Source organism: Suricata suricatta, chromosome 1 (assembly GCF_006229205.1).
Source record: "Suricata suricatta isolate VVHF042 chromosome 1, meerkat_22Aug2017_6uvM2_HiC, whole genome shotgun sequence".
NCBI lineage: Eukaryota > Metazoa > Chordata > Mammalia > Carnivora > Herpestidae > Suricata > Suricata suricatta.
This window is the reverse complement of record NC_043700.1, coordinates 47,476,774-47,487,495: the sequence shown is the minus strand read 5'-3', so window position 1 is coordinate 47,487,495 and position 10,722 is coordinate 47,476,774. Positions and strand designations below refer to the sequence as shown.

General features: G+C 35.4%; 1 protein-coding gene across 4 annotated transcripts in view; it reads right to left on the bottom strand.

Annotated features, from left to right (window-relative positions):
• Positions 1–10,722, bottom strand: part of FZD3 (frizzled class receptor 3) — a 93,062-nt gene that overhangs the window by 8,302 nt on the left and 74,038 nt on the right. For all 4 annotated transcript variants that reach the window (XM_029938441.1, XM_029938438.1, XM_029938446.1 and 1 more), the window contains 2 exons: positions 8,769–8,917; positions 4,364–4,597 (listed from right to left, as the gene is read on the bottom strand). In XM_029938441.1, coding sequence (XP_029794301.1) covers positions 4,364–4,597; positions 8,769–8,917 — 383 coding nt within the window. The remainder of the gene's footprint in view (positions 1–4,363; positions 4,598–8,768; positions 8,918–10,722) is intronic.

The following is a 10,722-nucleotide window of genomic DNA, read 5'->3' as shown; positions in this document are numbered from 1 at the left end:
CTGCAGGCAGCGTAGTATCGGCCCCTCAGGCGCTGTGCTAGAACACTTTAGTCTGGTTCCTCTTTTACTCCAGTCTTAATCCCTTAACCCTGTTTCCTAGCAACCGACCTAGGTCAGCTGCCTTGTTTTCCCGCCTTGAAACCTTTATAAGATAGGGTGTTTTCTCAATAAAGAGAAGAGGCTTGATCGGATTCCGTGTGCTGTCTTTACTTTCTGTGCGTCTCCCTTCCTGCCCTGTTTTCTCTCCCTCCCTCAGGAAAAGAACCTGCGAAGATTCTCCGCCCTGCTGGCTGGGGCAGGACACGACAATTTAGAACACCAGCAGAGGAAGAGCAGAGAAAGATAATTTCAAGCAGGCTCCTCGCTCTCAGTACAGAGCCCAATACGGGGCTCGAACCCATGAACCACAAGATCAAGACCTGAGCTGAAACCAAGAGTCAGAGGATTAGCCAACTGAGCCACCCAGGCGCTCTTAGAACCAGATGCCTTAAAGAACCAGAGTGCATAGACTGCTTTCCATTTCAGGCATTAGAATTTTCATTCTTTCATTTTCCTAAACTAGAAACCTTAAAAACAAAACTAAATAAACAGAAAACATTGTCACACATTTCTTCTATCTAGCTATTAATCTATAATCAACTACTCTCATTTCTTCTTTCTACATATTTTTCAAGTCAGCTCTTCCACTCTTCTCACTGCAACTACTCTCCTAATATAAGCCTTCATCAACTCTCAACTGAATTATTGCAAAGTTCCTAAGAATTTTTTAAATTTGTGTTGTTTTAAATGTTTGTTTATTTCTGACAGAGAGAGAGTACGTGTGCATGAGTGGGGAGGGGCACAGAGAGAGGGAGCGGAGGATCCAAAGCAGGCTCTGCACTGAGAGCGGAGAGCCCAACTCAGAGCTCAGACTCACAAGCCATGAGATCATGATTTGAGTCCAAGTCGGAGCTTAACCAACGGAGCCACCCAGGCCCCAAGTCGTAAGAAGTTTCTAATTCTGGTGTCTCCATCATCTAAGTTCACAAAACACGTCCAGCCTTCTCTCAAAGATTCTTTACGAAGCTTTCTTGGATCCCGTCCCTGCCCAGATTCACTCCCTCCTCCATGGTACTACCGCTCCTATGAAATGGCTGGCAAAATGGCTCAGTGGCCAACTCTGGCTCTTCCTATTTCTATAAAGCTTACTTGGAAAATAAATAAATGAAAAAAATAGGTAAATAAATAATAGGAAAAGTCAGTCCCATATGGACTTTTTAGAGCTACTTTCATGCTACCACAGCAGAAATGAATCATTTCAACAGAGACCATATGACCAACCCACAAAGCCTAAAATACTTACTATGTGACTTTTTATAGAAAAAGCTTGCCAAGTTCTGTACTCTGCCATCATACTTATATTTTACTTTACTTGTTCACTTAACAATAATGGTAGGCACTGATCATCAGGTATTTACTGAGATAAGCAGTGTTCCAAGCAATTACACATACTATCTCATTTACTCTTTACAACATTCCTAAGGGGGCAGATATTACTATTTACATTTTACAAATGAGGAAACTGAGGACTTTCATTCCAGACCCCATGTTTTTAACTACTACACTAATACTGACTACACTATCTTTTCTTGAGCTTATTAAGAACAAAGACTGCCTAAATAATCTTATTCCCAGAGTCTAGCTTAGTGCTTGACATAGTATGCATTCTGTAATTGCTTGCTAAATTAATCTTACTAGAATATCTACTTTCACCCTGGCCTTCTCCCTGCTCAAAACCCTTCAATGCCTCCATTATTTGCTTACTGCATCAGGTCTAAATTCTAAACTCCTCTGAGTGGCTTTAAGTCTGACTGATATAATCCAGGGCAACTGTACCTAGCAAAGTTCTAAAAGCTTAATAATGCCCAACTTCTTCCAGGAGTTTTATGGTTTCAGGTCTCACATTTAGGTCTTTAATCCATTTTGAATTTATTTTTATGTATGATAGAAGGTGGTCCAATTTCATTCTTCTGCATGCTGCAAAGAGTTCCGTTTTCCCAGCACCATTTGTTGAAGAGAACGCCTTTTCTCCACCATATAATTCTTGCCTCCTTTGTCACAGATTAATTGACCACATATGTGGGGGGTTATTTTTGGACTCTATTCTGTTCCATTGATCTATGTGTCTATTTTTGTGCTAGTACCATCCTGTTTTGATTACTACAGCTTGTTTTGATTACTATAGCTTGTTTTGATTACTATAGCTTTGTAGTATATTGTGAAATCCGGGATTGTGATACCTACAACTTTGTTCTTCCTTCTCAAGGTTGCTTTGGTTATTCAAAGATTTTTGTGGTTCCATTCAAATTTTAGGATTATTTGTCCTAGTTATGTGAAAACTGCTGCTGATATTTTAGCAGAGATTACATTAAATCTGTAGATTGTTTTGGGTAGTACGGACATTTTAATAATATTGGTTCTTCTAGCCCTTAATATATATAATCTTTCCATTTTTATGTCCTCTTCAATTTATTTCATCAGTGTTTTGTAGTTTTCAGAATATAGGTCTTTCACCTCTTTGGTTTATTCTTAGGTACTTAATTATTTTTGGAGCAGTTGTAAATGTGATTGTTTTTTGAATTTCTCTTTCTGCTACTTCATTATGAATGTAAACAAGCACTATAGATTTCTGTATATTAATTTTCTATCCTGTGACTTTACTGAATTCATTTATTAGTTCTAATAGTTTTCTGGTAGAGTATTTAGGGTTTTCTCTATATACCATCATGTCATCTGCACATAAGGTAAGTTTTACTTCTTTAGTACCAATTTGGATGCTTTTGAATATAGGCCGTAATTTCTCTGGTATTGGTCAGAGAAACATTTTTCTAGATATGACTCCTCAGGCAAGGGAAACAAAAGAAAATTAAACTATTGGTACTACACCAAAATAAAAAGCTTTTGCACAGTGAAGGAAACCATCAATAAACAACAAGGCAACCTACTGAGTGAGAGACGATAGTTGCAAATGATATATCCAGTAAGGGGTTAGTATCCAAATTATATTAAGAATTTATACAACTCAATATCAAAAACACAAATAATCCCACTAAAAAATGAGCAGAGGACTTGATTAGACATTTTGCCAAAGAAGATATATGGATGGCCAACAGACACATGAAAAGATGCTCAACATCACTAATCATGAGGGAAATACATATAAAAAACCACAATGAGATATCATTACATGCCTGTCAGAATGGCTGAAATCAAAAAGACACAAAATAACAAATGTTGGTGCAGATGTGGAGAAAAAGGAACCTTAGTGCATTATTGGTAGGAATGCAAACTGGTGCAGCTACTGTGGAAAACAGGTTTCCAAAAAAATGTAAAACAGAATTACTATATAATCTAGTAATCCCACTAGTGGGTATTTACCCAAAGAAAATGAAAACACTAGTTTGAAAAGATACATGCACCCTTATGTTTACTGCAGGATTATTTACAGTAGTTAAGATATGGAAGCAACTCAAGTGTCCATCCATATATGAATGGATAAAGAAGATGTGATATATATACATATACATATACATACATACATATATATATATATATATATATATATATATATAAGGGAATACAGGCGCCTGGGTGGCTCAGGTAGTTAAGCATCCAACTCTTGATATCAGCTCAGGTCATGATCTCAGTTGTGGGAATGAGCCTCATGTTAGGCTCCATGCAGAGTGTGGAGCTTGTTTGGGATTCTTCTTTGTGTGTGTGTATGTCTCTCTCTCTCCCTCTCCTCCTCTTCCTCCTCCTCCTCCCCCACTCAAGCTTTCTCTCTTTCTCTCTCTCTCAAAATAAATAAATAAATTTTAAAAAATAAATAAAGGGGGGAATACTCTTCAGCCACAAAAAAGATTCTGCCATTAATGACAACATGGATAAACCTAGAGGAGATAATGTTAAGCAAAGTAAGTTAGATGGAAAAAGACAAATACCGTATGATTTCACTCACATTTGGAATTTAAGAAGCAAATAAATGAACAAAGAAAAAAGAGACAAACAAAAAACATTCTTAAATACAGAGAATACACTGGTGGCTGCCAGAAGGGAGGAGGAAGGGAGGATGGGTGAAACAGACAAAGGGGATTAAGAGTATACTTTTTATGATGAGCACTGAATAACGTATAGAACTGTTGAATCATTATATTATATACCTAAAAGTAATATAATGCTGTATGTTAATTATACTTCAATTAAAAATATTTTTAAAAATACAAATGATGTCCAATTTCTATTTCAAATTTGGCTACTCTTCCTTCTTATGTTGTGTGACTTTAATTCAACTTATGAAATAAACTAAGCTTCCAATAAAACGTACCTGCCATCACGGGACCTGTGGAGACTGCCATGGTAGCTGCTTACTTTGCTGTGGACACTCCCTGCTTTGCTTCTCTGATCATCCACCATAGCAAGCTGAGTTGAAGACGCATGTGTGGATGTTCCTTGAGTGGAAGTTCCTCTTGATTTTCTTATAATAGGAGTATTTGGATCCCTCAGAAGAGACTGAGCAAAATCAGGTTCCTGTAGCACCTGTCGGCTCTCATTCACTATCCTAGAAAACAAAATACTAAGTTTAAGATACACACTAACCTCCCCATACACCAATAATAATACTTTTGTGACACACTGACATTATTCTTGAAATTAATTGCTCTCCAAATAATGTCTTTAGGAGATACATAAGGTAACATTGTTGATAGAGCAAAGAATATAACAAAAATCCATATCAATCTGTACTCTAAAGTGGTATGATGGAAAGAAGCCTGCAAATCAGGATTTTAGTTCAATAAATACATGATCTTAAGCAAGTCATTATTGTCTTTCCTTCATTTTCCTCATCTATAAAATGAAGCTATAAAAGTTTATCATTTCTAAATGTCCCTTTCAATTAAAGAAATTTATCATTCCGGGAGCACCTGGGTGGCTCATTTGGTTAAGCATCCGACTCTTGATCTTGGCTCAGGTTATGATATCACAGTTTATGAGACTGAGCAGTGCGGAGCCTGCTGCGAATCCTTTCACTCTCTCTCTCAAAATAAATAAATAAACTTAAAGAAATTTATGATTCTCAAGCACACTGAGATATTATAAAAGATATTATAATAAAGTAGAGAAATTTGTTCTTACATGGTATATGGATGTATTGGAGGTCCCATTGTAATACAGATATAGATATATATATATATATATTTTTTTTTATGTTTTACTTATTTTTGAGACAGAGACAGAGCATGAGTGGGCACTGGCAGAGAGAGAGGGAGACACAGAATCAGGCTCCAGGCTCTGAGCTGTCAGCACAGAGCCCGACACGGGGCTCGAACCCACAAACGTGAGATCATGACCTGGGCTGAAGTCAGAGGCTTAACTGAGCCACCCAAGCACCCCAAAGATATATTTTTTTTAACTTTAACTTCAAACAAGAACAGCTGTTTGAAGGCCACAAGTTGGTTTTATGGTAAAGCAGTTGTTCAGTGCTAGATTAAACATGAGTGGTCATAATTAGAACAAAACATATGAAAAATTAATTTAGGTGAACATAAAATTAACTATCAGACACATTAAAGGTTTAAGAAAAACACACTTAAGGAGATGAATTACTGTCAAGAGCAAAAATCTTTAACTGCTATGGAAATGTTAAAAACAGATATTTACGATAACAAAGAAAGCAGTAATTAAATTGATAAAAGATCCAGTGAAAAGGTTGCAAAGATTAGGGTCTCAGTTTGTGTAAATAAGTAACTATGAGAATCAGAGACTTAAATTTAAATTATGTAAACAATTTCATGAAAAAACCAAAACTCTAACATATAAAGATTGGATCATACAGTAATAAAGTGCATATATTCTAGGGGTGCATGGGTGGCTCAATCGGTTAGCATCCAACTTAGCTCAGGTCATGATCTCGCAGTTCTTGGGTTTAAGCCCCACATTGGGCTCTGTGTCAATAGCTCGGAGCCTACTTCAGATTCTGTGTCCCCCTTTATTCATGCTGTCTCTCTCTCCCTGTTTCTCTTTCCCTCTCAAAAATGAATAAACTTAAAAAACATTTTTTAAGTGCATATATTCTAAGTTTTCAGATTACAAAAGGACTGTTGTTACTACTATTGTCAGCGGTGAGGTAGAAGGGCTAAAGGAAGCCTGATAGATGCTAGTACCCACATGGCGCCAGGTATTTTACATGCACTCTTCTTTGGTCCTTCTTAATAATGTTTTTATTTTTATTATGGAGATCAATGTCCTAAGAAGGCATCTCTAAGAGAATATTAGCTATCTGTTATGCTGTTATGAATATATAGCTATTAAGAATAAATACTGTGATCTCTATTTTATTAATGAAAAAACTGAGGTTCTAAAGGATTAGAGAACTTCCAAAAGTCACGCAACAAAGCCAACAGTCAAGGATCAAACTTAATAATTAAACATAATGTGTGTGTGTGTGTGTGTGTGTGTGTGTGTGTGTGTGTGTGTGTGTATGTGTGAGAGAGAGAGAGAGAGAGAGAGACAAACCAACCGACAGAGACAGACATACCCTGGAAACAAAGTGTCAAAAACTGGATAGAAAAACTGGATAGAAGAAAAGAAAGAACAAGTCAAAGATAGCTGAAAAAACACACAGTATTTGTTTCTGCTTCATCAGTAGCCCTACTCATATATTCATAAATCCCAAGTCAGTCTTGATTGCTGACTTTATTTTCTAAACTTATTTTTAAAACATGGTTCAATTTGACTTCTGGTAATGCCAAAAATGTGATCCACCTTGAAATGGTAAAGGTTTGTCCCCTCATTTTACAGAGAAATTAAATGATATGATCCAGATAATTCCAAAATAAGACTTCTAAAAACACTTCAATCAGTGTCAGAATTACTAGTATAAGCACAGCCTTAAATGTGCCTTCAGTTAGAGGGGAAGCACCAATTTGATTAGCACAATTTTAGAAACTAGTCTCTTTGTAGCACAGGACATAACAAAGAGGTTAAGAATAAAAACTAGAGTCTAGAGTCAGAATTCTTGGTTCTGAATCTCATTTCTAGCATTCACTATGAAACGCTGATTCCATTCCAGTTTCCTCATCTGTAAAATGATGGTGTCTCTTACAAGGCTATTTGAGGGATTCAATGGTTTAATAATATATAAAATGCTTAGAACAGTGCTTGAAGTATTAAATGTGCTCAGTTAATTGGTAACCATTATTACAATTACTTTACAGGTATTTCTTAAAGGCTAAAGTAGAAGACAAATGCTAGAAATAGCTATGGGACACTCACACCCTTGAGCTCCAGAATAAGGAGCTGCCACGCTAGCCCAGAGCACAGTCCTGGCTTGGAGGATCACAGTGACTTAGGTGGGGATCCATGGTCACAGAAAACCAAACAGAAGGGTCTTGGGACTTCTGACCAGTTTCAAAAGGATTCTGGCCCAACCAGAATCCCCCAAATAATTAAGATAATTCTGCAAAAGAGAAGCTTCTCTTTTATCTCAATCTAATCTGTATAAGAGAAATGGCTAATTACGTTAGAAAATACAGATTTTGTTAATGAGGCATTTTAAGTTTTATGGGAAAAGTACATTAACCCATATATGGCACAACATTAAATTTTTTTTAATGTTTATTTTGAGAGAGAGAGAGAGAGAGAGAGAGTGAGTGTGTGTGTGTGTGTGTGTGTGTGTGTGTGTGTGTGTGTGTGTGAATGGGGGAGGGGCAGGGAGAGAGGGAGACATAGAATCCAAAGCAGGTTCCAGGCTCTGAGCTGTCAGCACAGAGCCCAATGTGGGGCTCGGACTCCTGAGCTGTGAGATCATGACCTGAGCCAAAGTTGATGCCTAACTGACTGTGCCACCCAGGCGCCCCAAGGCACAACATTTTAAATATAATCTTAAGAGCTTTAAAAACTATCTCCCAAAACTCATTTTCCATGGACCTCAGTTTAGTAAAATCATAAGCATATAGACTCAACTTAGAATTTGTGATAATTCATGTCAGTATACATGTAAGATTTAAACTGAATAAAAAGTTTGAAATGATTTGTTCCTTTGTGAATACTGCAGTCTTGTTTTGCTTTATGATTAAAGATTCCGTAAATATATTTTACTATGACACTCTAATATGCAGTGTGGCCAATTATGATTTAAAATAATTTCTTTAATGCATTTCATTATAATTTTATAATGGATTTAATATCATCTTTCTATTTTTGTCTTTAATGTATAGTTTATCTTAATGGAATAACATGTTATCTCTTTATATCATTTTGGTATACTTGGAAGAACAATGGGCTGCTGGAAAGGAGAGTCTAATCTAATACCTGTGTGATTTTGGCCAAAGTATTTAACCTCTCTGTGTCTGTTTTCCCATCAGTAACACAGAAATAATACATACCAGCCCTCACAAGAATACTAAGATAAAATAATAATATATATAAAAGCATTAGTTTTTAATTTTAAGAAAATTATAATTTAAATTTTTGAAAATAAGATTGGCTTTCTCTCAAATATTCTGAATTAGTAAGGCATAGACCTCAAGTCTGGTTCTATCTGGCTACCTTCTCAGAATAAACTTTTAGCTTTTAATTAAGACACGCTACTGTGCTAATCATAAGTGGTAGCAGCCGAGGTTACAATTATGTTGAAACACATCCTCCAAATCCAAAGTGTTTTAACATAAGCCACACAAAAATTTTATGTGAATATGAGGTTTGTGAACCGTGTGATAATTTCAACTTACTCTTTTTTCCTACGACCATGAAGAAAACTGGCCCATTCAAAGCATGTCTTTTTGCTTCCAACCCAAAAAATGGAGGGAATACCAACTATGAGAGCCATCAGGTATTTCATCAGAAAGAGAATCAGGTCTGGACGACTCATTTGAGTAACCTATAAGAAGGGAAAGAAAAATATCTTAAATATATAAAAAGAACTTTCTATCAAAGGCCATTATAAATCTTTTAAATAAACAATAGTGAAATAATTCTAAAAATTTGATATTTTCACTCACATAGTTCTAGAGTTAATTTTATTGTTACATGGAAAAGATACACACTCTTGAAAATTTGACAACTAAGTTTCTATTTTACATTCTGAGTCCATATTTTTCTTATTAGCCTCACAATGGTATCTTCTAAAGAAAAATATTATTAATGTAGACAATAAGCCACGAATAGGAATAGAGCCTCAAATAATACCTGTTTCTTGGCCAATTCCCTTAGCCCTATCATTGATCATTATAGTATAAAATTAGTAAAGCATTAATATTCCCTTCCCCCATTTTATTAGTTTTTGTGGTTATCTTTTATAGCTCTTCCTTCTATCTTCTTCATTTTATTCTGCTCACTGTTTTCAATCTTCCTCTTTAGCCTATGAGTTATTTGTAAGTACATTTTCTAGTTTCTATTGAGACAAGTTTTTAAAAATTCTTTATTGTTGGTTTCAAGTTTAATTATTGTGATCAAAGAATGTGGTCTATATTATTCTGGTTACCTTAAATTTTGGAGACTTTCTTTGTGATTTAATACACAATTTTTGTAAGTATTCCTTGAGTGCTCAAAAATAGCACATACTCTCTGTTGGGTACAAAATCTCCTCTGTGTACGAGATCAACTAGTTCTGTTGTTCAAATTTTCTACATACTCCATTTTCTGGTCTCCTGTTTTAATAGGGGTATGCCAAAATTTATCACATAAATCGGGACTCATCAGTTTTCTTTGAATCCTGTCAGTTTTCACTTTCAAACCTATGTTAGGTGTTATGTAAATTCAATAATGCTGTAGACTGCTCATTTTTCTTATTAATGCTCTTCGCCTTAAACTGTATTTTATCTGACATTAATATTGTCACATCAGCTTTTCACTTCATACAGCAGATTTTCCAGGTGTATCTTTTCCTGTTTACCAATGCATTACTTTCAAGTCTGTCTGTTTGGGTTATACGGTTTAAGCAGTACACAGTTTACTTCCATTAAAATGTACACTTCATGAAGAGATTATTTTTCCTACTGCTTCATCCCAGAGTCTAGACCAATGCCTGCACATGTAGGTACTCAATAAACACATACATTTAGAAAATATACTTGGTTTTATTAGAAAAAAATTATAGTTAAAATGATCAGCACCTCCATCTTTTTGAATAATATTCCTAGCACACTTTTGCTAATTATTATTTTCCAGAAATTCAAAGCACTTTTACAAAAATAATTATTTTTATTATCTTTAATTAACTTTGTCAAAAAGTACACCCTATGCCTACCTTTGAATTCCCTTTTCTTCTTGCTAAAGGATGACCTTTAGAAATTCTTACAGATAGGGTATGACAGAGATAAATTACTTTAGTCTTTGCCTGAAAATGTCTTTATTTTGCCCTCAATCTTGAATGGTGGTATAGATGGGTAAAGTTTCTCTCAGCATTTTAAAAACATTAGTTCATGGTCTTCTAGTTTCTATTGTTTCTGTTGAGGTTAACTGATAATGTTTTGTAAGTTTATTTCCTCTCTCTGGCAGCTTTTACACTTTTCTTTATCCTTTTCACTTTGTAGTTGCACTGAATGCTTCTCATTGTGATTGGTTTTTATTTCTCCTCCTTAGTATGTAGAATGTACTTTTAATTTAAGGACCCACATTTTTAATTCTGGAGAATTCTCAAATGTTAGGTCTTTGGTTATCGTTCTTTAGTCATTCTTTGGCCTC